The 22669-nt window shown below is 56.7% G+C and overlaps 3 protein-coding genes across 5 annotated transcripts; all 3 read left to right on the forward strand.

Moving 5' to 3' along the window:
* The first annotated feature begins 12 nt into the window (after window positions 1-12).
* On the forward strand, window positions 13-14065 carry Acap1 (ArfGAP with coiled-coil, ankyrin repeat and PH domains 1). 3 transcript variants are annotated; one of them, XM_021648151.2, is made up of 22 exons: window positions 13-785; window positions 1401-1458; window positions 5135-5254; window positions 5459-5512; window positions 5600-5658; window positions 5907-6090; window positions 6215-6259; window positions 6373-6468; window positions 6562-6636; window positions 6752-6861; window positions 8585-8636; window positions 8720-8820; window positions 9942-10065; window positions 10162-10373; window positions 10949-11018; window positions 11159-11217; window positions 11311-11480; window positions 11994-12166; window positions 13021-13130; window positions 13204-13314; window positions 13603-13652; window positions 13906-14065. In XM_021648151.2, exons 1-22 carry the CDS (start codon window positions 733-735, stop codon window positions 14004-14006), a joined length of 2187 nt encoding a protein of 728 aa, XP_021503826.1. In that variant the 5' UTR covers window positions 13-732; the 3' UTR covers window positions 14007-14065. The 3 variants fall into 3 exon arrangements, with proteins under 3 accessions (XP_021503826.1, XP_021503825.1, XP_060219406.1); XM_021648150.2 differs by having other exon boundaries at window positions 20-785; window positions 11123-11217; XM_060363423.1 differs by lacking the exon at window positions 13-785 and having other exon boundaries at window positions 1455-1508; window positions 11123-11217.
* A 232-nt stretch (window positions 14066-14297) lies between these two features.
* Kctd11 (potassium channel tetramerization domain containing 11) lies at window positions 14298-17207 on the forward strand. Its single transcript, XM_021648120.2, has one exon. It carries the CDS (start codon window positions 15307-15309, stop codon window positions 16003-16005), a length of 699 nt encoding a protein of 232 aa, XP_021503795.1. The 5' UTR covers window positions 14298-15306; the 3' UTR covers window positions 16006-17207.
* A 105-nt stretch (window positions 17208-17312) lies between these two features.
* On the forward strand, window positions 17313-20105 carry Tmem95 (transmembrane protein 95). The gene is made up of 6 exons (XM_060363427.1): window positions 17313-17622; window positions 17832-17888; window positions 18015-18095; window positions 18192-18212; window positions 18307-18411; window positions 18495-20105. The coding sequence occupies exons 1-6, from the start codon at window positions 17463-17465 to the stop codon at window positions 18584-18586; spliced, it is 516 nt and encodes a 171-aa protein (XP_060219410.1). The 5' UTR covers window positions 17313-17462; the 3' UTR covers window positions 18587-20105.
* The last annotated feature ends 2564 nt before the right edge of the window (window positions 20106-22669 follow it).

The following is a 22669-nucleotide window of genomic DNA, read 5'->3' on the forward strand; positions in this document are numbered from 1 at the left end:
TTTTTGTTTGTTTGTTTGTTTTTCGAGACAAGGTTTCTCTGTGTAGCCCTGGCTGTCCTGGAACTTGCTCTGTAGACCAGGCTGGCCTTGAACTCAGAGATCTGCCTGCTGAGTGCTGGGGGTAAAGGTGTGCACCCCCACTGCCCAGCTTTGTAACAGGGTTTTTATCTCCCAGGTGAGGAAGCTGAAGGGTCACAGGTATACAGTGGACAGGGCCCACTGTGAGCCCTGGCTAGCCTAGAACTTGTTCTGTAGACCACTGGCTTTGACCTCACAGAGAGCGGCCTGCCTCTGCTCTAGTTAAAGGCGTGTGTCACCACGCCCTAGTGAGCACACAGAGTGTGAAGTGGCAGAGGCAGAGTTTGACACTAGACCATCACAGCCCCCTCAAACACTTATTCACCAAAGGAGAAAGACAGGGGAAACACCAGGGTCCCAGAAGGAAGATGACAGCAGCCTGTCTCTGGGGGTGGGGCTGTGGTTTCTCTGATCTCAGCACCCCCTCTACGCTGGCCCCGCCCCTGCCCCTCCCAGAGCCGCCCTGAAGTGGTGGGGTGAGAGTGCCTCCTTGCTCACCCCTCTCCCTTTGGGGAGAGCACTGCAGACCCAGGCCCCACCTACCAGAGGACCTTCTTCTCCCTCATCGGTACCCCTCCTGGGGGTAGGTGCATCTGCCTACATCCCCACCTGCCTGGCCTCCAGGACCCCTGGGGCCAAAGCAGGTCATCTGAGATGACGGTCAAGCTAGATTTTGAAGAATGTCTCAAGGATTCACCCCGCTTCCGGTAAGTGTGTCAGGTCCATCAGGCTGTGGAGGGAAAGGAGGTCCCACGTGCCCCCCCCTCCCCGCTCTCTCTCCCCCAGGCCAGACCTCCTATAGAGGCTAGCCACAAAGAGACAAGAGGAGACTGTTGGGAAATGGTGCCTGTGTTATCCAGCCCAGGCTCTCAGACCTGGCATGGTGTCTCCTGCCTGTAATCCCAGTGCTAGGGAGGCTGACACTGGAACATTGCTATGAGTTCCGGCCAACCTGGGCTGCAGAGTGAAAGCCTTTAAAAACAAAAACCCATGATCTCCAAGGGTCTTCCTACTGTCTGTCTGTACCTTCTGGCCTTTCTATCTGGCATTCCTTCTTCTTTCTCACTGGAACCCCTCCCCCAGCACCTGCCCTGGGGCGGTTAGCAACTTCCTGCCCTGGCCACATCCACCCTCCTACTCTTCCTGCTCTGGTCTGGCTTACTGAAGCTTAGAATGAGCAAGAACTGGCTTGTGGGTGGGTGGCTATTCTCAACTCATAGCTTGGTCTGCCCGTACCCACCATCCCTTGACTCCAGCCCCACCTTGACAATACACAGAACCCAGTAGACCTAAGTGTTGTTCCCATCTCCCTCCTTTCCCAGAGCCTCCATTGAGCTGGTGGAAGCTGAAGTGTCAGAACTGGAGACCCGCCTGGAAAAGGTGACCAAGGCATGGACAAAAGATCCCAGAGTCAGACTCCAGTGAGAGGGGTGGGTCAAGGAGCCAGGAAATGAGTTGGAGTCAGTGGCAGTCCACTGCGCCTGGGCGTGCACAAAACTGCACACACACACACTCACACACACTTAAAATCTGGGCATAGTGCTCTATGCACTGGTGAAGCAGAAACAGGCAGTTCTCTCTGAGTTCTAGACCAGCCAGAGCGACAGAGTGAAACTCTATTTCTTTTATTTTTGTAATAAATATTTTTATCGTATGTGCATTAGTGTTTAGCCTACATGGATATCTGTGTGAAGATGTCGGATCTCAGAGTTACAGACAGTTGTGAGCTGCCATGTGGATGCTGGGAATTGAACCCAGTTCCTCTGTGAGAGCAGTCAGTGCCCTTAACCACTGAGCTATCTCTCCAGCTCCAAAGGAGTGAGGACATGCTTTTTTCTTTTTCTTTCTTTCTTTTTTCCTTTTTTTTTTTTTTTTTTTTTTTGAGACAGGATTTCTATGTGTAGTCCTGGCTGAATTGAAACTCACTCTGTAGACCAGGCTGACTTTGTTTAATTTCATTTTATGTGCATTATTGTGAAGGTGTCAGATCCATTAGAATTGGCATTACAGACAGTTGTGAGCTGTCATGTGAGTGCTGGGAATTGAACCTAGGTCCTTTAGAAGAGCAGACAGTGCTCTTAACCACCGAGCCATCTCTCCAGCCTCCCAGGCTGACTTTGAACTCCCAGAGATCCACCTGCCTCTGCCTCCCAAGTGCTGGGATCACAGGCGTGCATCACCACTCCAACTGTTTGTTACTACTTTTTAACTTATTTTATGTATCTATGTATCTATGGCTGCTTTGCCTGGACATCTGTCTGGGCACCACGTCTATGCCCAGTGCCTAAAAAAGCTAGAAGAGGGCATTGGACACCCTGGAATTGGAGTTCCAGTTGTGAGCCATAATGTGGGTGGTAGGAATTGAACCTGGGTCCTTTGCAAGAACAGGTAGTGATCTTAACCACTGAGCCATCTCTCCAGCCCCTCAACTGTTTCTAGTTGAACTTTTAAATCCAAGTTAATCACACAGTTGTAGCAACTGCAGAGAGAGGTCATGTCACCATCAGCTTCCCCCTCCCCCGTTGTGACATTGAATGCAATTTTCCTCATTATCAAAACAGAAATTAGCATTGGCACAGTCCAGTTTTAACAATAAAGTCCACAGAGACCAGGCGAGATGGCTCCACCAATGAAGTGTTTCCCTTACACATATGAGGACCCAGCACCCGTGTGAAAATGACAAGGCATATGTATGGTGCGCATTTATAATTCTGGTATTGAGGAAGTGGAAACAAGAGAATCATTGGGGCTTTCTGGCCACCCAGCCTAATTAGTGGGCTTTAGACTAATGAGAAATCCCATCTCAAAGGAGGTAGACATTGCTTTTTGTTGTTGTTTGGTTTTGTTTTTGTGTAAGGTCAAACTATATACCATGGCCCCAGGACTTACTATGTAGACCAGGCTGGGCCTCAAACTCACAGAGATCTGCCTGCGTCTGCCTCAGGAGTGCTGATCTGTCTGTCTGTCGTCTGTCACGCGTGTGGAAAGTGTGCAAGTATGCGTGCTGTAATGCCTATGGGGAGGTCCCTGCACAGCTTTCAGGAGTCAGTTCTCTCCCCCCACCACGGGTAATGCCTATGGGGAGGTCCCTGCACAGCTTCCAGGAGTCAGCTCTCTCCCCCCCCCACGGGCTCCAGAATCACCTGGAGGTTGCCAGGCTTGTGTGGCAAATGCCTTTACCAGCTAAGCCATCTCACAAGCCTGAAGTTGGCTTTTCTAAAAAGCCAGAAGCCAAGGGTGATGTCACACACCTTTAATCCCAGCACTGGGGAGGAGAGGCAGGTGGATCTCCATGGGTTCAAGACTAGCCAGCTCTACAGAGTGAGTTCCTGGACAGCCAGGGCTACACAGAGAAACCCTGTCTTGAAAAACCAAAAAAAAAAAAAAAAAAAAAAAGACAACTAGAATAACAAAGTGTTTGAAGTTTATTCAAGTTGTCTTGTGTATCGATGATTCCTCTTTATTGCTGACTACAATTATATCTTACAGATGAAGTATTATTGGTTTAGATTTTTATGTTTTTTTGTTTTTGAGACAGGGTCCTTCTGTGTAGCCTTGGCTGGCCTGGAACTTGCTCTGTTGACCAGGCTGTTCTCAGTCTCACAGAGATCTACCTGCCTCTGCCTTCTGAGTGCTGGAATCAAGGGTGTGCGCCCACACTCCCAGCTGGTTGTTAATTCAGTTTTTGTTTTGTTTTGTTCTTTGTTTTTATTGTTTTTGAGACAGGGTTTCTCTGTGTAGCCCTGGCTGTCCTAGACTCACTCTGTAGACCAGGATGGCCTCTAACTCTGAGATCTACCTGCTTCTGCCTCCCAAGTGCTAGGATCACAGGGGTACGCCCCTGGGCCTGGCTTACTGGTTCAGTTTTATGAAAGGTCTTTTCTCGTATATGGGAAAGGGGCTTGAGGACAGAACTAGACGGTCCACTGGCCCACACTGTGAGCTGCACCCATGTTGTCTCCTTGTCACGGACCGATATCACTTGATCTTGGTCGGCTTCCTGCCCGCTGCTGACCCTGCTCTAGCCACTCCCAACCCCAGCTGTGGTTTTCAGAGACTTCCACAAGCACCCAGAAAAGTGCTGGAGACACATGGAGCCCTGCCTCCCACACGTGGGCCACCTCTTCACAAAGCCTCTCTATGGCCTCTAACACTCCCGGTCAAGGGGAAGGACTCCCCACACTTGCTCCATTCAAAACACAGCAGCTCCTGTCCAAAGTCCAGCGTGTCATCCTCAGGGTGATACAGCCATAACAGTGTGGATAACAAGGTCCAGAGGAGAGGAAACTGATTTGGGGTTCTAGTTCAGCCACCTGGCTTTCCCTTCTCAGATCAGTCGGTTACCGCTTTTTTTTTTTTTTAAGATTTTTATTTATTGAATACAATACGTATGCAGTGTTCTGTCTGTGTGTATGCCGACATGCCAGAAGGGGGCACCAGATCTCACTATAGATGTTTGTGAGCACCATGTGGGTGCTGGGAATTGAACTCTGAACCTTTGGAAGAACAGCCAGTCCTCTTAACCCCTGAGCCATCTCTCCAGCAACAGCTTCTTACTTGGCTCTGACCCTGAGGCCTAGATAAGTAGTTAATATTTGCAAGGGAATGTTTAGAGAGTGCGGAATGAGACACACACCTACCACAACACACAAACAAAGGCCCCATAGATTGCCCACTGCCAGGCAGAGAATGGTGCTAGCAACGGACCAGTGCAGGAGGATGCAGTTTTAGGGAGAGCCCCTCATTTAAAAAGGACACAGAGAGGCAGGTAGGATTGGATGGGAAAAGTAGAGACAACGGCAGCTTTGGGAGGAAGCTTGGAGGAATGGGCAGAAACTCTGAAGCAGGCACAGGAAAAGGGAGCCAGGAAGCAGGGATACTGACATGCAGGTGTGTTTGAAATGCGGGGCACTGTACTGGGCTGGGTGGCACAGTGAGCGAGGTTAGGAAAGGGCCATTCAGCCTTGGGCAAGGGGAGGAGAGGAGCAGGGCTGGAGGCATCGCTCGGTGCGCTGGCCACTGGTAGTACTCTCTCCCGTCCTCCATTCCTCCCCAGCTCCTCAAGCTGGGCTCCTGCCTCCTGGAGAGTGGGCGTCACTACCTCGCTGCCAGCCGTGCCTTCGTTGCTGGCATTTGTGACCTGGCCCACCTGGGTACGCCGGAGCCCATGATGGCGGTAGGTGATGGTTCTGAGGCGGGGCTGTGGGGCGGGGACTGGGATGGAGAGATGCTGTGGAAGAGGAGGGCTGACCTGGGTCTGCAGGGCCAGGCCAGGGCAACACTGGGGCCCTCCTCCGAGATGCTCCAGCCGCCGAGACCTGGACTTGTGCAGACCTTGACGTCCCTACTTGGGACTTTCTCTGTGGTTTCTCTTGCCCAGGAATGTCTGGAAAAATTCACTGTGAGTCTGAGCCACAAGCTGGATAGCCATGCTGTGAGTGGGAGCAGGCCCTGGAGGCGGTGGACCGGGTGGGGCAGGGCTGGCCAAGGTCTTGACTCTGGCTTGTCCATCTTTCCACAGGAGCTTCTTGATGCCACTCAGCACACCCTGCAGCAGCAAATCCAGACCCTGGTCAAGGAGTGAGATGGGAGGGGACGGGGCCTTCTTCCTCAGAAACCAGCCTTCCATCTCTCTCCCACAGGGCCTCTCCCAGAGCAGGAGCTATGAGGGTGTGGGGGGGGAGTGACCTCGCCCTCTCACCCCAGGATTCCCAGGGTTTCCCTCTCTGCACAGGCTGACTGATAGGGTATGGGTGGGCCTTACCCTGAGGTATCTCTCTCAGGGCAGGAGGGTAAGTGTGATTTTGTTCTGGCTCCCCCGTCTCCAGAGGTCTCCGGGATTTCCGAGAGGCCCGCAGGGATTTCTGGCGAGGAGCTGAGAGCTTGGAGGCTGCTCTTACCCACAATGCAGAGGTCCCCAGGCGCCGTGTCCAAGAAGCAGAGGATGCCGGGACTGCTTTGAGGACCGCTCGAGTTGGGTACCGGAGTCGGGCATTGGATTATGCCCTGCAGGTGGGTGCCTGAGCCCAACCCATCGTCCAGGATACCGAGATGTCCAGGAGTATGGAGACCCCAGGTGCGGTGGGAGGAAGTGCTGCCATTTCTAGGCTGACCTGAGGTCTTTCGGGGTCTTCAGGTCAACGTGATTGAGGACAAGAGGAAGTTTGACATCATGGAGTTCGTGAGTTTCAGGGGCAGCCAAGATGGAAGGAAGCCTGCTGACAGAGCAGGAGGGAAGCGGGGGGGAGAGGGCTCTCCTTCCTCAGTTCTGCCCCTGCCCATCTTGTCCATCAGGCGCTGCGTTTGGTAGAGGCCCAGGCTACCTATTTCCAGCAGGGCCATGAAGAGCTTAACCGGCTGGCACAGTATCGGAAGGAGTTGGGTGCCCAGGTAAGGCCGCTAGCCGTTTGCGTGGGGAAGGTAGAACTAAGATGGGCCTGGCTGGAGCAAACTCAGACCTCTGACATCCCCGCCCATGCCCAGTTGCACACCCTGGTCTTGAACTCGGCTCGTGAGAAGAGAGACATGGAACAGAGGCACGTGTTACTGAAGCAGAAGGTGAGGGCTGCGAGCCCCGGGGCTGGGGTGGGGGGGCCAGGGACAAGGACGGGACGCTGGCCTGTGGCTTTGGTCCGTGCCTGTCCCGGCTGTCTGCGATCCTCTTGTGCTCCAGGAGCTGGGCGGTGAGGAGCCAGAGCCGAGCCTAAAGGAGGGGCCTTGTGGCTTGGTAATGGAAGGACATCTTTTCAAACGAGCCAGCAATGCATTTAAGACCTGGAGCAGGTAAGGGGACAGCTGTTCCAGGTAAACCACCAACTGAATGTTCTCACAGCAGGGGTCAGTGTGTGGAGAGCACAGACAACCCTCAGCAAAGACAAACACAACACCTGAGTAAGCTGAAGGCCACCCGTCTACAGAGTGAGTCCAGGACAGCCGTGGCTAGAGAAAGCCTGTCTCGACACACACACACACACACACACACACACACTGGTTTATTGTAATGACAGCTGTAAGCTCAGCTCTATATAGAGGCTGAGGCAGAAAGATTTTTGAATTTAAGGTTTCAGGTGAGGCAGTTCCAAAGCAAAACCCTGTTTAAAAAGGGGGCAGATGAAAAAAATGAAAGGGGTAGTATTATAGAAGAAAAAATACAGCAAGGGTAGAAAGGGTGAAATTTATTCTCATTTCCACCCTGGGGGTCAGTGCTGAGGCTTGAACTCAGGGCTTTGATCATGATGCCTGCAAACCTGGCACTTCAGAGAAGGCAGGAGGAATGGAAATCTCTCTGAGAACAGAACTGTTACTTTATTTTGAGGCTTTTTTTTTTTTTTGTGACAAATATCATGTAACCCAGGCTGATCTCAAACTTACTATGTAGCCAAGGATGACTTTGAACTCCTGACCTTCCTGCCTCCACTTCCTAGGAGCGGAGCTTGCAGGAGTGTGCCACCATGCCTGACTAAGAGAGTAGCTTCCGAGCCAAGGTTTCAAGGGTATTTGAGGGCAGAATGTTGTAGGCAGGATGGGTTAAGGTGGGGAGTACCCCTGTTTGCTAAACGAGCTGCCGGCCTGGACAGGGAGAGGGAAGAAGGAGTTGGAGCTGCAGGGTCAGGGAATCCGTCTAGGACTTTTCGGGCACTGGTCAGGCTTTGAGGGCTGCTCTGAGGAAAATGGAGAAGACCCACAAGCCTTGAAACAGGGTGCTGTGTCTTGACTGTTGGATCTGCAGAACCAGCAGCCCCTTTGGGACCTCGGTACAAACTAGAAAGGAGCCCTTTCCCCAGCATGGTTTCTCTTGTCAAACCTGTAGCAGTGACCCTGGTGTGAGCAGCAGCAGGAGGGTTACACAGTTGAGGTCAGCCTGGACGACCTCTTGAGGCCATCTGGGCTACGTGGCAAGATCCTATCTCAAACAACAGCAGAAGTGAGAGTGGTTTCAGTGCCCTCCTGACATACCCAGAAATAGTGTTCGCCACTGTGTTACAAATGTTACCACCTTTTGTTGGGCTGGAGAGATGGCTCAGCAGTTAAGAGCACTGGCTGCTCTTCTAGAGGACCTGAGTTCAGTTCCCAGCAACCACATGGTGGCTCACAGCCATCTACACTGGGATCTGATGCCCTCTTCTGGCATGTAGGGGTACACTCACAAATGTTACTACCTTTACAGCTGCCTCCCACTGCTGTCCCCTTCAACACTGGCCACACTAGAAATAAAAGAGAGGAAAGTAGGTGTGGTGGCACATGCCCATGGGCCTAGGCATTGAGGTGGAGGGAGGCAGGAAAACCGGGAGTGAGGGCTAGCCCGGCTGCCGTGTGCTGGAGCGCTGGCCTCAGAAGTGTGTCCACTCTGGGTTGTCTGAGGTGTGAAGAGGCTCCCTTAGCTGTGCGCACCTTCCCACCGCTGTCTGGACGTCTCATGGGGCCGTCAGCCAGCTACTTAGGCAGAGAGCGCCGTTTCTCTCCGTCCCCATGCTGCTGTGCATCTAACCGATTCCGTCTCCCCCAGACGCTGGTTCAGCATTCAGAACAACCAGCTGGTTTACCAGAAGAAATATAAGGTGGGTAGGTCCTCGGGGCTGGGCCCCAGGGAAGCTCAGCCCCGGCTTACTCCGGTCTCGGCGCCCTCCTCGCTGCCTGCCAGGACCCCGTGACCGTGCTGGTGGACGACCTGCGTCTCTGTACGGTGAAGCACTGTCCAGACTCAGAAAGGCGCTTCTGCTTCGAAGTAGTGTCCACCAGCAAGTGAGTGCTCCCCCTGACGGTGTAAGACCTCTGAGCAGCAGGGCCGGCCAACGAGCAGCAGGGGGCCTGGGCTGACAGCACAGGAGATATTTTTGGGGTGCTGCCCTTTGCTTCAGGCGCTCCACTTATGAGTGGAGTCACATTCTAGAAAGTTCTTCATCAGTTGAAAAGATATTGAAGGGCTGGAGAGACGGCTTGGAGGTTAAGAGCACTGGCTGCTCTTCCAGAGGTCCTGGGTTCATTTCCCAGCATCCACATGGTGCCTCACAACCATCTATAGTGAGATCTGGTGATTCTTTCTGGTGCACAGGCACACATGCAGGCAGAACACTGTATAATTAAATCTTAAAAAAAGAAAAGATTGAAAACCTACCGTGCACATAGCTTACGAGACGTTACCTCTTTTACAATAAAGTGCCATTGAACACTGGGACTCAAAGTCACAATGGTTGTATAAATACACCTTTGTGCATTAATGTTGAAAAATAGTATGTCAGGGACCACCTGGATTTCAGTAGAGCTGACCGCCAGGCATGGCACACACCTGTAAGCCCAGCCCTTGGGAGGAGAATCTAAGTGTGAGGAACAGAGCCGGTCTCCAGGTTAAACAGGCACTTGCCGCCAAGCTTGATTACCTGAGTTCAATCCCCAGACCCACAAGATGGAAGGAGAACACCAACTCCACAACATTGTGTGTGGATGCACACGAATACACACGCACATTTATAATGTAGCCTTTCCATTGTTGTGTGGCCCTGGCTGCCCTGGAGCTCACTCTGTAGACCAGGCTGCCCTTGAACCCAGAGATCCACCTGCCTGTGCCTCCCAGTGCTGGGACTGAAAGTGCTGGACCATGGCCCAGCTAATGTAACCTTTTTTAAAAGCTCAAGGCCTGCCTGGCCTCTAAGTCTGAAGTCAGTCTGGGCAGTTTATCAGACCCCCTCTCAAATGGAAATAAAAACGGTTTGACTGTCCTGCAGAGGGAGTGTTTACCTGACATGCTCAAGGCCTCAGGCCCCATCTGCAGTGGTTAACTCTGTACACACAGCTGGGCAACAGCTGAATGTCAGCTTGCCCACTCTGCCTCAGACCCCCACTCTCTCTGTCACCACCTCCTGCAGGTCCTGCCTCCTCCAGGCCGACTCAGAGCGTCTCCTGCAGCTGTGGGTCAGTGCTGTTCAGAGCAGCATTGCCTCAGCCTTCAGCCAGGCTCACCTGGAGAACAGCCCTCCGGGGCCAGGCCAGGTACCCTACTCTGGACGCTTGGGGCCATGCTGCCGTGGGAGGCGTTGCCTCGCTCTAAGGCCCCTGGCTCATTCTTTCTTCTGTTATCTCCCTTAGGTCTCAGGACACCTTGCCTTGGGCTCTGCTGCTACTCTGGGCTGTGGTGGGCCAGCCCGGGGAAGGGAGCCTGGGGGGACTGGGCAGGTGGCTGCCCAGGTACAGAGCGTAGATGGAAACGCACAGTGCTGCGACTGCAGGGAGCCAGCCCCAGAGTGGGCCAGTATCAACCTTGGAGTCACGCTCTGCATTCAGTGTTCCGGCATCCACAGGTCATTCCCCAAGACCCCAAGCCTTGAGCCCATCATACAGGCTCCGCCCCATCACAGGGCTCCGCCCATCACAGGGCTCCACCCTATCATACAGGCTCCGCCCTATCGCAGGGCTCCTCCCCGTCATGCAGGCTCCTCTCCTTCGCGCTACCCTGGCTTCCCTTCCCTGTTGCTGCCACCAGACTTGCTGCACAGAATGCACATGAGCCTGGGGGCTCCTAGAGGAATTTGTTGTCTTAGGGTTGCTAAGGGTGGGACGGCCAACAGAGCCTTAAGGAGAGAAGGGGTTGCGAGGTCCCAGCAAGTCCTTGAGGCCTCACCACCAGACTGAAGTGTGCAGAGGCAAGGGAGGTGGCGCAGAGTGTTCCAGACCAAAGTAAGGAGGGTAGAGAACACAAGGTCTTGCATTGAAGGTAAAGGGAGGAAGGGTGAGCAGGCCAGAGCCCGGTTGGGGATACAGGCCTCTGCTGCCCTGCCTCCCGAGTCCGCCCCCTGCCCCTCCGCACAGACCTGGGGTCCGAGTCTTTTCACCGGCCATTGCCGGCCAAGGCATGATTCTCCCTTTGGCCCTGCAGAAGCCTTGGTGTGCACTTCTCCAAAGTGCGGTCCCTGACTCTTGACTCGTGGGAACCAGAGCTCGTGAAGGTAATTAGGGACATTGTGAGGACAAAGGACTGAGGAGTCCCGGGGCTCAGGCACTCACCCCATTACCTGGCCTCTTTCTCTTGGCCTCTCTGGGCCTCCTGAAGCTTATGTGTGAGCTGGGGAATGTACTCATCAACCAGATCTATGAGGCCCGGGTGGATGCCATGGCGGTGAAGAAGCCGGGACCCAGCTGCTCCCGGTGAGGATGGGGTGGAGGTGCCCAGGGCTTCCCTCCAGTGGGGATGGCAAGGGGGCTGAGGGGCCAAAGACTTTCTCTTCTCCAAACCTCCAGGCAGGAAAAGGAAGCCTGGATTCACGCCAAGTACGTGGAGAAAAAGTTCCTGACCAAGCTTCCTGAAATTCGAGGGCGGAGAGGTGGCAGGGCACCGCCAAGAGGACATCCTCCTGTGCCCCCAAAGCCTTCCATCAGGCCGCAGCCAGGGGCCGTCAGACCCAAGTCAGGTAGAGAGTCTGCTTGGCTGGATGCTGTATGCTCAGCGCTGGGCCGGGCCCTGCAGGGAGGCAGACTGTGAGGTCCTGGGCATCCCCTGGAGGAAGCCAGGAGGGACCAGACTGCCTGCCAGGGGCCTACAAGCAGGGTGTGATGCTGACATGGGGAGAAGGGTGGGTAGAGCATGGCAGGGAGAGCCACAGAAGGGGCATCTCCTGGCCAAAGCCTCAGGAAAGGACTGTGAGCCTGGGCGGGACAGGGCAAGGAAAGAGCCGAGTCTGCCAGAGAGTCAGCCTGCCTCTGGCGTCCAGCCAGTCTGGGCAGATGAGTGACTTTCCACACCCAGGCCCTGCACACACACACACGACACGTATGCACAGCACTCCCGTCTCTCACCGCAGCCCTGAGTCACAAGGGCCTCCCCACAATCTGGACGTGACTTAGCCCACTGCACGTCCGGGGGCCGTGCTAAAGGTTCTCTCTAGACCCGGCACCTCCTTAACAGAACTAAATCCCCTTAACAGAGTCCCCGTGTGATGACATGGGCAGCCTGCACCCTGGGGCGCTGCTGTTTCAAGCCTCTGGACACCCCCCGTCTCTTCCCACCATGGCTGATGCCCTGGCCCACGGAGCTGATGTCAACTGGGTCAATGCGAGTCAGAGGAATGCCACACCTCTGATCCGGGCCACGGCCGCTGTGAGGACCACGCAGACCTTCCCTACTCCACCCTAAAGACCCTCCAGAGCCCTCCGCCCCCAAGGGGCAGATGAGTAACACAAGACTGGGTGTTGGAGCTAGAGAGTCAGAGTCTGCACCCGCCACTCACAGGAGATTTTACACAGGTTATCTCTCCCTGTGCCTTGGTCTCCTCATCTGTAAGCCAGGACGAGCAGAGGCCAGAGGGATGGCTCGGCGGTCAGGAGTGCCCACTGCTCCTGCGGAGGACCAGGATTCAGTCCCCAGCACCCACAAGGCAGATCCTAAGTGTCACTGCGCTGCCAGGAGAGCCACCCTCCTCTGCCCCCTCCCTCACTGCATTGGCCACACACACACACACACACGCACACACACACACACGCAGGCAAACCCCTATGCACAAAAACGCCTTAAAAAGAGGACTAGTGTGCCTCATCAGGGTGCAGGGTTTCTCTGTGTGGTCATGGCTGTCCTGGAGCTCGTTCTATAGACCAGGTTGGCCTTGAACTCACAGAGCTCCGCCTGCCTCAGCCCTGGGGTTAAAAACACGCAGCGCCACTGCCTGGTGGTGCATGTGTGCATGTGTGAAGGCGTTGGGGCCCCTGGAACTGGAGTCACGGTTTTAGGTCACCGTGTGGTGCTGGGAACTCAGCTCCTCCGGAAGAGCAGCCAGCGCTCTGAACCACTGAGCCACCTCTGCAGCCCAGGACAGGTTATTACAGGAGCATGTAGTGCCAGCCAAGGCCTAAACCTAGCTGGACCCTCAACACCACACTATTGTCTCATTACACCACCCCAAAACACGGAGAAATCCACCCCTAAAAACGTCGTCCCTCCTTGATCCCTCCGTGCAGAATTCTCTCCTGGCCTGTGAATTTCTTCTCCAGAACGGGGCGAATGTTAACCAAGCAGACGGTGCCGGCCGGGGCCCGCTCCACCACGCCACCATTCTTGGCCACACAGGGTAGGCCTCCACGGGGAGGAAGTCTTCTGGGAATGAAGCGGGGTGGTTGCAGCTGACTTTGGCCACTCTCTAGGCTCGCTTGCCTGTTCCTGAAACGGGGTGCAGACCTGGGGGCTCGCGACTCGGAAGGCAGGGACCCTCTGACCATTGCGATGGAAACTGCCAACGCTGACATCGTAACCCTGTGAGGATGCTGGGGTCAGGCTGGCGCATGGGCAGTCTATTCCTCGTTGGGGTGGGACTAAAGCCAAAACCAGACTTGGAGGGTGAGGCCTGGGGAGGGGTGAGGTCAGGGGTGTGCGTGGCCAGCCTGGGGGCCTTTATTAGGACATCAACAATGCAGAAAAGTTCGTGTGTTTGCTTTCGTAACCTAGTCATGGGGGGGCCTTTTTTAAGGGGTGATGCAGCTCAAAGCATGGGAAGTTGGGGAAGGAGAGTGAGGAGGCTTTTATTCTTAATCCCCACCCTTCAGGCTAAGGCTGGCAAAGATGAGGGAGACGGAAGCGGCTCAGGGCCAGGCAGGTACAGTAACCACATACTTCCCGGAATCTGGCCCTTGCTTACCTGTCCCCTTGGTGCCCAATTAATGCCATTGCTTATTCAACAAACACGTTTTGGGCACGTCAAACGTGCTTGACCCTTGGAACAAAGGCAAAGCGCCACCACTGCGCTTAGGATGCGGCCCCCCTTGAAGAGCGTGCCCGCCAGACCCGGCCCTGCCCGCGACGCCCTCCGTGGTAGCCCAGCTGTCCAGCCTTTGCCCTGTCTTCCTCAGGAGACGAGACGTATCTCTACATATTCCGAGACTTCTCCCTCATGGCGTCAGACGACCCAGAGAAGCTGCGCCGTCGGAGTCACGACCTCCACACCCTTTGATTCCAGACCCCTCCCAACCCTGCCCCGGCCCGTTCTCCACTAAAGTCTCAGCTTCGCTCTTCCTGTCTCGGTCCGTTTGCTGGGCGCCACCTGGGGGCTCCCCCCGTGCGGGTGGTCCCGGCTTCGAGCGAGGCCAGAGGCCTCCGGCGAGGAGGCGGCGGGCGGGGGGCGTGGAGCTCAGGCGGCCGGGGAAGCCGCGGCGTGGGGACCGGGAGGCATCCCCGGAATGCGATGGCTCAGCACCCGCCCCCTCGGGAGTTCCCGACGGTCCCGCCCCGAGACCTGGCTTTTCTCTGACGGGAGGGTGGGTCGGAGGCCCCAGCCCGGCCAGGTCGCGCCGCGGAGGTCACGCACACCTGCAGGGACCGGGGGCCGCTTCCGCGGCGAAGCCTGTGACTCACCCGCCCGCTCGCAGCGCCGGTCCAGCCCGTCCGCCCCGTCCCTCCCGTCGGCCGAGGCCCGCGCGGCCCGGCCCCCGCCGCGCGCGGAGCAGCCCCCGGGGGCGAGGGGCGGCGCTAAGGGGCGGGGCTGCCGCTTAAAGGGCCCCTGACCGCTGCCCTCAGGCCACTTCCTGGGGGTGGCGAGGACCTCGGCGGCGTCTGCGGCCAGCCGGACGGCGGAACCGCCCGAGTCCCGAGACCCTGCTCGCTCCCGACGGCGTGTCGGGGCCCTCAGCGCCGGCTGCGCGAGCGCCGTCTCCCCGGCGCACGGAACGGCTCGCCCCCGCCCCTCCGCGGCGCCTCCATCTTCCGGGTCCCGCGCCCCTAGCCCCGCCGCCCTCTGGGCAGGTCCGCGGAACCCGGCGTGGACCCTCCCACCGCGGACGCTCTCTGCTCAGAACCCCAGGAGCCGGGCGCTCCGCGGCCGCCCTGCTCGCCACCGTCACCTGCTGGCTGAGCTCCGGAAGCCACTGGGGGAGTCGCTGACCTCGCCGAGCCGCGGCCGTCTGCGCCGGGAGCCCCGCCCCGCCCCGCCCCGCCCCGCCGCCTTCTGTCCGTCCGCTCTCCCATCCTTTCGGGGGCTCTGTACCCCAAAGCCCCCAGCTGCCAGCGGAGTAGCTGGGGTGAGCTACAGCCTTCGCTGTCTTGTTCTCCAACGTCGCGGGGCTGAACGCTGCCATCCAGCTCCTCCCCAAATCAGGGGATCCCGCCTTCTCCCTGCCCGTCTCCTGTAAGCCCCCAAAATTTCCCCCCCTCCCGTGTCCTCCTCACCCCCTTCCTTTGGGGGGCCCGTGACCCTAAATGTGGGGGGCACACTGTACTCCACTACGCTGGAGACCCTGACGCGCTTCCCAGACTCCATGCTGGGGGCCATGTTCAGGGCCGACACCCTCCTGCCAGCCAGCCTCAACCCGCGAGGAGACGGCCACTACTTCATAGACAGGGATGGCAAGGCTTTCCGGCACGTCCTCAATTTCCTGCGGCTGGGCCGGCTGGACCTGCCCAGGGGGTACGGGGAAACCGCACTTCTCAAAGCCGAGGCCGACTTCTACCAGATCCGGCCCCTCCTGGACGCCCTGCGGGAGCTGGAGGCCTCCCGGGGCCCGCCTGCACCCACGGCCGCCCTGCTCCACGCGGATGTGGACGTCAGCCCCCGCCGGGTGCACTTCTCAGCCCGAAGGGGCCCCCACCACTACGAGCTGAGCTCCGTGCGCGTGGACACCTTCCGAGCCAACCTCTTCTGCACGGACGCCGAGTGTCTGGGCGCCATGCGAGACCGCTTTGGCGTGGCCAGTGGGGACCGGGCAGAGGGGGGCCCGCATTTCCGTCTGGAGTGGGCCTCCCGCCCCCAGGAACTCCCTGAAGCCGAGTATGAGAGACTGGGGCTGCGACCTCTGTGGACCGGCGGGCCGGAAGGTCGCCGCGAGGTGGTGAGCGCGCCTGCCTTCCTGGAGGAGGTGCTGCGCGTGGCCCTGGAACACGGCTTCCGCCTGGACTCTGTCTTCCCAGACCCCGAAGACCTTCTCAACTCCAGGTCTCTGCGCTTTGTCCGCCACTGAGGACGCTTCATTGCCCTTCACTTGACTGCGGAGAGGGTGGGAACACCTCTCCCCAAACCTCTTTCTGGTCCTGGGGTAGGGGCTGTGAGAGTCAGGGTCCCAGCACACCTGACTGGACCTTAAGATGTCGGCTGGGACTCCCCAATCTGGCGGCCTCCACCCCGGGGACTCACCAATGATCCAGACCTACACTGGGGCTTATCCTGGGAAAGCATCGTGGCTTCTCTAGCTTGTGCGTGCTTGAGGATGAGGCCTCAGTGTTTGCCCAGGCTAGACCGAGCAGAACTCTGGAGGGATGAACACGAGGGTGAAGGACATTGAATTACCAAATGTGACCTCTCCCCTAGATGGTGCCTTCCCCTGCTGGAGCTGGCATCTTATCCGACTGTGACCATTAGGAGGCCAGGGCACGCTGGGAGGTGCCTTTACCGTGTCCCAAGCCGCCTACTGTTGGGAGAGTGAAAGGAGACGCCTATCCTAGGCTGATAGGAGCTAGGAGAGCAGCAGTTTGGGGGCTAGCGCCCCCTTCTGGAATGCCAAGTGTTCTAGAGGAGGCTGTGCAGGTGGAGCTTGGGCCTGGGGAAGATGGTGGCATTTTCACGTGTGTGTGTGTGTGTGTGTGTGTGTGTGTGTGTGCATGCCAGCTGACGTGGCTGGCACCTTGGTTCATTAGCGTTGCTGACTCCTGTGTTTATGTGATGCTCCTGTGATCTTGGCGTGTCCGGGCCTGTTTGGAGTTGCTTAGCAACTCTTTGGGCTCAGGTATATCTGTGGTATGTGTGAGAGCAGATTGAGATTTAGTTTAATCATAGGGTGTGTGTGTGTTTGCGTGTGTGTGTGTGTGTGTGTGCGCCCGTGTGCCCTCACCGCCACGTAGGCAGGAAGGCCTTGTCCGAGTTCATGTCACTAGGCTCTTCCTATGCGAGTGAAGCACGCTGGGCTTAGCTGGCCCCGGAGACCTCTCCGAGCTCTCGGTTGCTGAGACAACCATGAGCCTGTTGCTAGGAAATAGCTGAGGAAGGCCTAGCGCTGTCCTGGGCAGAGAGGAGGTGGAGAGGCTTGGGCGAGCGGGGGAGGACATGGGAAGGGGCAGCATTTCTTCATCCCGGGCGGAGGAATGCACGTGTCTGCACTGGGCGGAGCCGTTCATCGGTCACTGGGACTTAAAGGAGGAAAATAAAACTGCTTTCAGACCCACAGAAGTGTCCACACCGCTGTTCCTTGCAACAGAGTCCCTGACCTCCATCCATCGCCTCATACAGATGTCTTTTAGCCTCCAGTTCTGGCGCCCAGGGCAGCTCTGCCGGAACCAAGGGCTGAAAGTACGGCATTGTTCCGGGTCAGTCTAGAACCCCCTACATGAAGGGCTAGAACTCCAACCTCAGAGCATTCTGAGTCCTCCTCGGTCCAAGGGAGTCCAGCTCCCACTCGTCCTGGACCGTCCTGAAGCAGGCCTCATGTGGGTGCTGGCGCTAGGTGGGGTTTTCCTGGCCGTCGGCCAGGCCTGCATCTTCTGTCGCCTCCCAGCTCATGCCCTGCCAAGCCGCCTGGCTCAGCTCAGCAGCCAGGCAGAGTGGAAGGAATGGGCTCCCCCAGACTTCTCAGCCTTTGCCCTAGGTAACAGGAGACACAGGAGCTCAGCCCAGCATCAGTCACCCCCACACCCCAAGGGGGTGGCTGGAGAGTTCTAGAGGCCCCATCTGAACACACTGCTAGCCTCTTCTCGAGGAACTCTGTGTCCTAGGAAATAGGGTAACAAAAACAATCACAAAAACAAACTTCTGGAAGGTACTGAAAAAGTAGCTCACTCTTGCCCATCTCCACAGATGAGGAGACCATGAGAAAAATCACAGAGAAAACTCACCGAGTCCTGAGGGTCATGGGTGAGGTCAGGGGATGGACCCTAGGAGACCCAAGGAGGGGTGTGGCGGGCAGGCCTGGCCGACCTGGGGGCTGTGGGGCAGCACTGGTGAGGTCTAGAGCAACATTGCTGTGCTGCGCCTCTCCAGAGACAAAAAGATCCTTCTCCTCACTCCCTTCGTATTGGCAATGGCTTCAGAAGACCAAGATCCCCCAGTACACCCGGGAAGGTATTGATGGGGAGGGGCGTCAGGGGGTGCCTAGGATCTGTGGCCGAGGGGGGTGTGACTGAGCAGGCCAGCCACCCTCCTTGTCTTTCATTTCAGCTCTCTGTGCTCCCGCCTGCCGTGAGTAAGAGGCCGTGGAGCCTCGTGGGTAGCGGAAAGCACGGGGCAGGAAGCTGGGGGGCGGGAAGGGTGGCGCCGTGGCTTCGCTTGCCGGCGCTTCTCCCGCTGTCTCCTGCAGGGGGCAGCACCATCCTGTACAACTGCTCCACCTGCGAGGGCGCGGAGGCGACCTGCTGGCCCCGCAAGCGCTGCTTCCCAGGTTCTCCCCCCTGCCCCTCCCGAGATCCCGCAGGCTCCCCGGCGGGATGCGCAGGGTCACGGCGGCCTCTGGGTTCCTTACAGGCAGCCACGATCTGTGGGAAGCTAGGATTCTGCTCGTGTGCTTCTTCGTGACCGTCCTGCTTTTGGGTGCTGTGAGCCTCCAGCTGGAGTGAGTGGCGGGCTAACCGGGGAGCTGCCGGGAGCCGTCCGTGCTCCCCCAACCCTCCTCCCTGCGTCTCTCCAGGCCTCCCGTCCCGTCTTCTTTCAGGTACCGGCGCCTGCAGGCAAAGGACTTGTGAAGATGCGGACGGCTCTAAGGAGCTGGCGCCGACAGTTTCCACATCCCTTAGGACGGGAACCACGTTTTAGCCCCAGCCCCGAACCCTCAGACTTCTGCAGTCGGTGTCCCCGTCAGATGGCCGCCAGGAACCCGGGCGCCCACAGCTGTAAGGCCCCGCCCCGCCTGCGCCCCGCCAATCACACAGCAGAGCACGCTGCCAGGAAATTATCTACAGAAGGAAAGAATCTCCTTCCACCCCCACCCCACACCCCCCTGTCCGTTCCCGGAAAGACTGTTGGCCTGTGGCTGTTGCTCTGGGCCCTCCAGTGGCTGAGCGGGAGTCCGGGAATGAGAGTTCTGGAGAACTCGGTCCCTCTGGGGCAGGACCACATCAGTCAGCCCGCTGGCACGCAGCCCCTCCATTGTGTTGGTACCGTGCAGCCCAGGCCCCCCTCCCGCTGCGCCCGAGTAAATCTGCTGCTTGCTGCCTTCCAGCCCGCCTTGGCTCTGCCTGCAACTTGGGGATTCTTAGGAATTCTAACTCGGGTGCTCCCCCACAGGTGTTTGTTTTGGTTGGAGGGATGTTACTGGCGTCTAGGGGGTGCAGACCAAGGCCGCTCGCTAAACATCCTGGGATATACAGGAAAATCCTGCCCTAACGTCAACAGTTTATGGTGGAGGAACGCTGGTGCCCTCTGTACCAGGGGCTTGGGGTAGGGTGACAGGACATAGAAAATGAGGAGAGGCCTGTCCCAGCCCGGACGGGATTCCAACCTTCACTGGGTTTTCGGACTGGGTGCCCACAGGGCAAGTGATGTCTATCAGTCACCTGGGCAGCTTGGCAACAGCTCATGCTTGTGCCCCTCCCCTCCGTGTGCGCGAAGTGGTCCCGCTGGAAGCCTTGGTTGGTATGAGCTACAGTCAGGTTAGAACCACTGTGTCTCCATTCTTTCCCTCTTTGGTTTTCCCTTCCTTCCTTCCTTCCTTCCTTCCTATCTTCCTTCCTTCCTTCCTTCCTTCCTTCCTTCCTTCCTCCCTCCCTCCCTCCCTCTCTCCCTCCCTCCTTTCTTCCTTCCTTTCTTCCTCCCTCCTCCCTCCCCTGCTTTTGTTTTTCCAGACAGGGTTTCTCTGTGTAGCCCTGGCTATCCTGGAACTCCTTTTGTAGACCAGGCTGGCCTCAAACTCACAAAGATCCATCTGCCTCTGTCTCCCGAGGTGCTGGGGTTAAAAATATGTGCCATCGGGCTGGAGAGATGGCTCAGAGGTTAAGGGCACCAGTTGCTCTTCCAGAGGTCCTGAGTTCAATCCCTAGCACCCACATGGTGGCTCACAGCCATCTATAGTGAGATCTGGTGCCCTCTGCTGGCCTGCAGGCAGAACACTGTATACATAATAAATATTTTTAAAAAGTGTGTCCTATCGTAACCAGCTCTAAATTTTGTTTTTAGATGTTATTTATTTGGCGTGTGTGTGTGTAGGCTTATGTGGACCACAGCACATGGGCAGAGGTCAGAGAACAGTTTGCAGAAGTCAGTCTCTCCTACCATGAGGGTCCTGGGGACTGGACTCAGCCTGTCAGGCTTGGTGGCAGCTCCTGAGCTGGGTTTGTCCTTGCTTTTGAGACAGGCTGTTGTCAGCGTAGGCCAGCCTCCAGCTTGCCCTGAGGCCAGGGGTGACCTGGAGCCCTGACTTCCTGCTTCCACCTCCCAAGGCTGGGTTATGGGTGTGCATATCGACAAGCGGCCTCTTTGGTTTACGCATGCTGGGCGGTCCTTTCGTTTTAAGCAGGAAACTGTGAGAGTCAGGGCTCTTGGGAGAGCACAAAGGTCGTAGGAAGCACATCCATTCATTTGACAACAGTGAACGCCCACCAGGTGCCAGGTGGCCTCACTGCCCAAGAAGCCTCGGACGCCCTGGGTGCACAGCTCTTCTGGATGGCAGCTGCCCAGTGCCCACCTATGCTCAGCCTCCCTCGCCAGCATCAACATTTTACAGCTGTACCGTCCTCCCGCCTGGTGTCCACAGACGGACCACCAGCCACCACCCCGGGACCTCTCTGCTGTCTGCTCCCTTCTCCTGCAGTGACTGCTGGCCCGTCGTGAACCTGTCACAGCCCATCAGTTCACTGCCCTGGCTGTGAACACTCCTCCTGAGCCCAGCTCGGCTCAGCATCCCTCGCCGCGTGTGAAGAACTTGGGCTTTGGAGTCGGGCTGCCTGACCGGACGGACCGTTGGTCTGCTATAGGGCCCCTCAGCGTCTAGACCCTTTCCTTACACTTTGTGTTTGACACAGTCTTCTTGTCTTATTGCGTAGCTGCAACTGGAGGCAGAGGCTGCCGGTCTTGGCAGTCGGAAACATTGTATACAAATCTGTTAGGACAGCAAAGTGCCTTTAGGGTAAGCAAAAGTAAGCGTTATTGTATTCCATGACCGTCTGCCGTCAGGACTGCAGCCGGCTCAGCCGTGGAGAGCTCCCACAGAGGAGGCAGGCTCTGTTCCCAGCACCCACAACTGTCCAAAACTCCAGTCCTGGGGGTCCAGTACCTTCTTCTGGTCTCCGTGGGCACAGGCACACATGTGGTGCACATACCTACATGATGGCAACACATTGATTCACCTAAAAGGAAAACAGAATCTTAAAAAAAATAAATTAACGATACCCTCAATTATTATATATACTATTACTGTCAAGAAAAACATACCTATCAATTAAGCTGTGGCATGCCCGCAACTGAAATTCTCTTCATTTCGAAGATGTTAAAATGTAAAAAATGAATTAAAGTTGAAAAAAATTATCTGCTTTGTTGTTTGTTTTTCAAGGCAGGGTTTCTCTTTATAACCCTGGTTGACCTGGAACTCACTCTGTAGACCAGGCTGGCCTGGAACTCAGAGCTCCGCCTGCCTCTGCCTCCCTGAGTGCTGTGATTAAAGGCCTGAGCCACCACCGCCTGGTAGATCATCTGCTTTTAAACCATAAGGAGGGAAGTACCTACAGGGCTTATTATGATAGCCCAAGTGTTATTCCAGCACTTGGGCTGTGGAAGCTGCAGAAACAGTTACCTGGAGCGCAGGAGACCCTGTTTTCACAGGGACCAGAGCGAGGTATGGAGAGCTGGCTCAGTGGCAAAGAGCGCTTGCTCTTACAGAGAAGCCGGGCTCTGTGCCGGCACCACGGCATCCGTGCCACAGTGTCAGGGGGTCCACACCTCTTCTGTGTGCCACAGTGTCAGGGGGTCCACACCTCTTCTGTGTGCCACAGTGTCAGGGGGTCCACACCTCTTCTGTGTGCCACAGTGTCAGGGGGTCCACACCTCTTCTGTGTGCCACAGTGTCAGGGGGTCCACACCTCTTCTGTGTGCCACAGTGTCAGGGGGTCCACACCTCAGAGGCAGGTGGAGCTCTGGGTTTGAGGCCAGCCTGGTCTTCGAAGCGAATTCCAGGACAGCCAGGGCTGCACAGACAAGCTTTATCTTGGAAAAACAAACGAGCACGGTGAAGCTTGGGTGTGGCTTACTGTCAGAGCTGCTTATCACAGCTGGGAGCTCTTTGTTCCATCCCTGACGCAATCAGCCAATGGAGGCTGTAGCCCCGTGGTAGAACAATGGCCTGCCGAGGCGCTGGGGGAGTTCAATGTCATCTTCAGGTACGCAGCAACATCAAGGCCAGCCTAGCACACATTTTTAAAAAGTTGTTGACGACATGCCCCTTGTCTCCCCTGCCTCCAGAATACAGACCTTGTTTACCTGGCTTCCAAGGCCAGCAGCCCTCACTTGTCTTATCTGCTACTCAGGCCAGAGCTCTCTAAACACAGACCTAACTGGAAAGTCCAGCGATAGGTCCGTGAGCATCTCAGAGGCCGCTCGGCCAGGCAGACCTCCCCTCACTGAGATCCCCAGAGCTGCGTGGGACCGCTCTCCCACTCCATGGCAAAGGGCACACGTCCTTGGCCTCACTATGTAGAAATGTCTTTACAAAC

Source organism: Meriones unguiculatus, chromosome 11 (genome assembly GCF_030254825.1).
Source record: "Meriones unguiculatus strain TT.TT164.6M chromosome 11, Bangor_MerUng_6.1, whole genome shotgun sequence".
In the NCBI taxonomy this organism is placed as follows: domain Eukaryota; kingdom Metazoa; phylum Chordata; class Mammalia; order Rodentia; family Muridae; genus Meriones; species Meriones unguiculatus.

What these genes read in the sequence shown, in the direction of transcription:
- Acap1 (XM_021648150.2), top strand. Translation starts at nt 733, where the DNA reads ATGACGGTCAAGCTAGATTTTGAAGAATGTCTCAAGGATTCACCCCGC. An exon ending in TTTACCAGAAGAAATATAAG is followed by an intron (nt 8,637 to 8,719) that starts GTGGGTAGGTCC and finishes GCTGCCTGCCAG; the next exon opens with GACCCCGTGACCGTGCTGGT. An exon ending in GGGAACCAGAGCTCGTGAAG is followed by an intron (nt 11,019 to 11,122) that starts GTAATTAGGGAC and finishes GGCCTCCTGAAG; the next exon opens with CTTATGTGTGAGCTGGGGAA.
- Kctd11 (XM_021648120.2), top strand. Translation starts at nt 15,307, where the DNA reads ATGCTGGGGGCCATGTTCAGGGCCGACACCCTCCTGCCAGCCAGCCTC.
- Tmem95 (XM_060363427.1), top strand. Translation starts at nt 17,463, where the DNA reads ATGTGGGTGCTGGCGCTAGGTGGGGTTTTCCTGGCCGTCGGCCAGGCC. An exon ending in CCCCCAGTACACCCGGGAAG is followed by an intron (nt 18,096 to 18,191) that starts GTATTGATGGGG and finishes CTTTCATTTCAG; the next exon opens with CTCTCTGTGCTCCCGCCTGC. An exon ending in TCTCTGTGCTCCCGCCTGCC is followed by an intron (nt 18,213 to 18,306) that starts GTGAGTAAGAGG and finishes TTCGCTTGCCGG; the next exon opens with CGCTTCTCCCGCTGTCTCCT.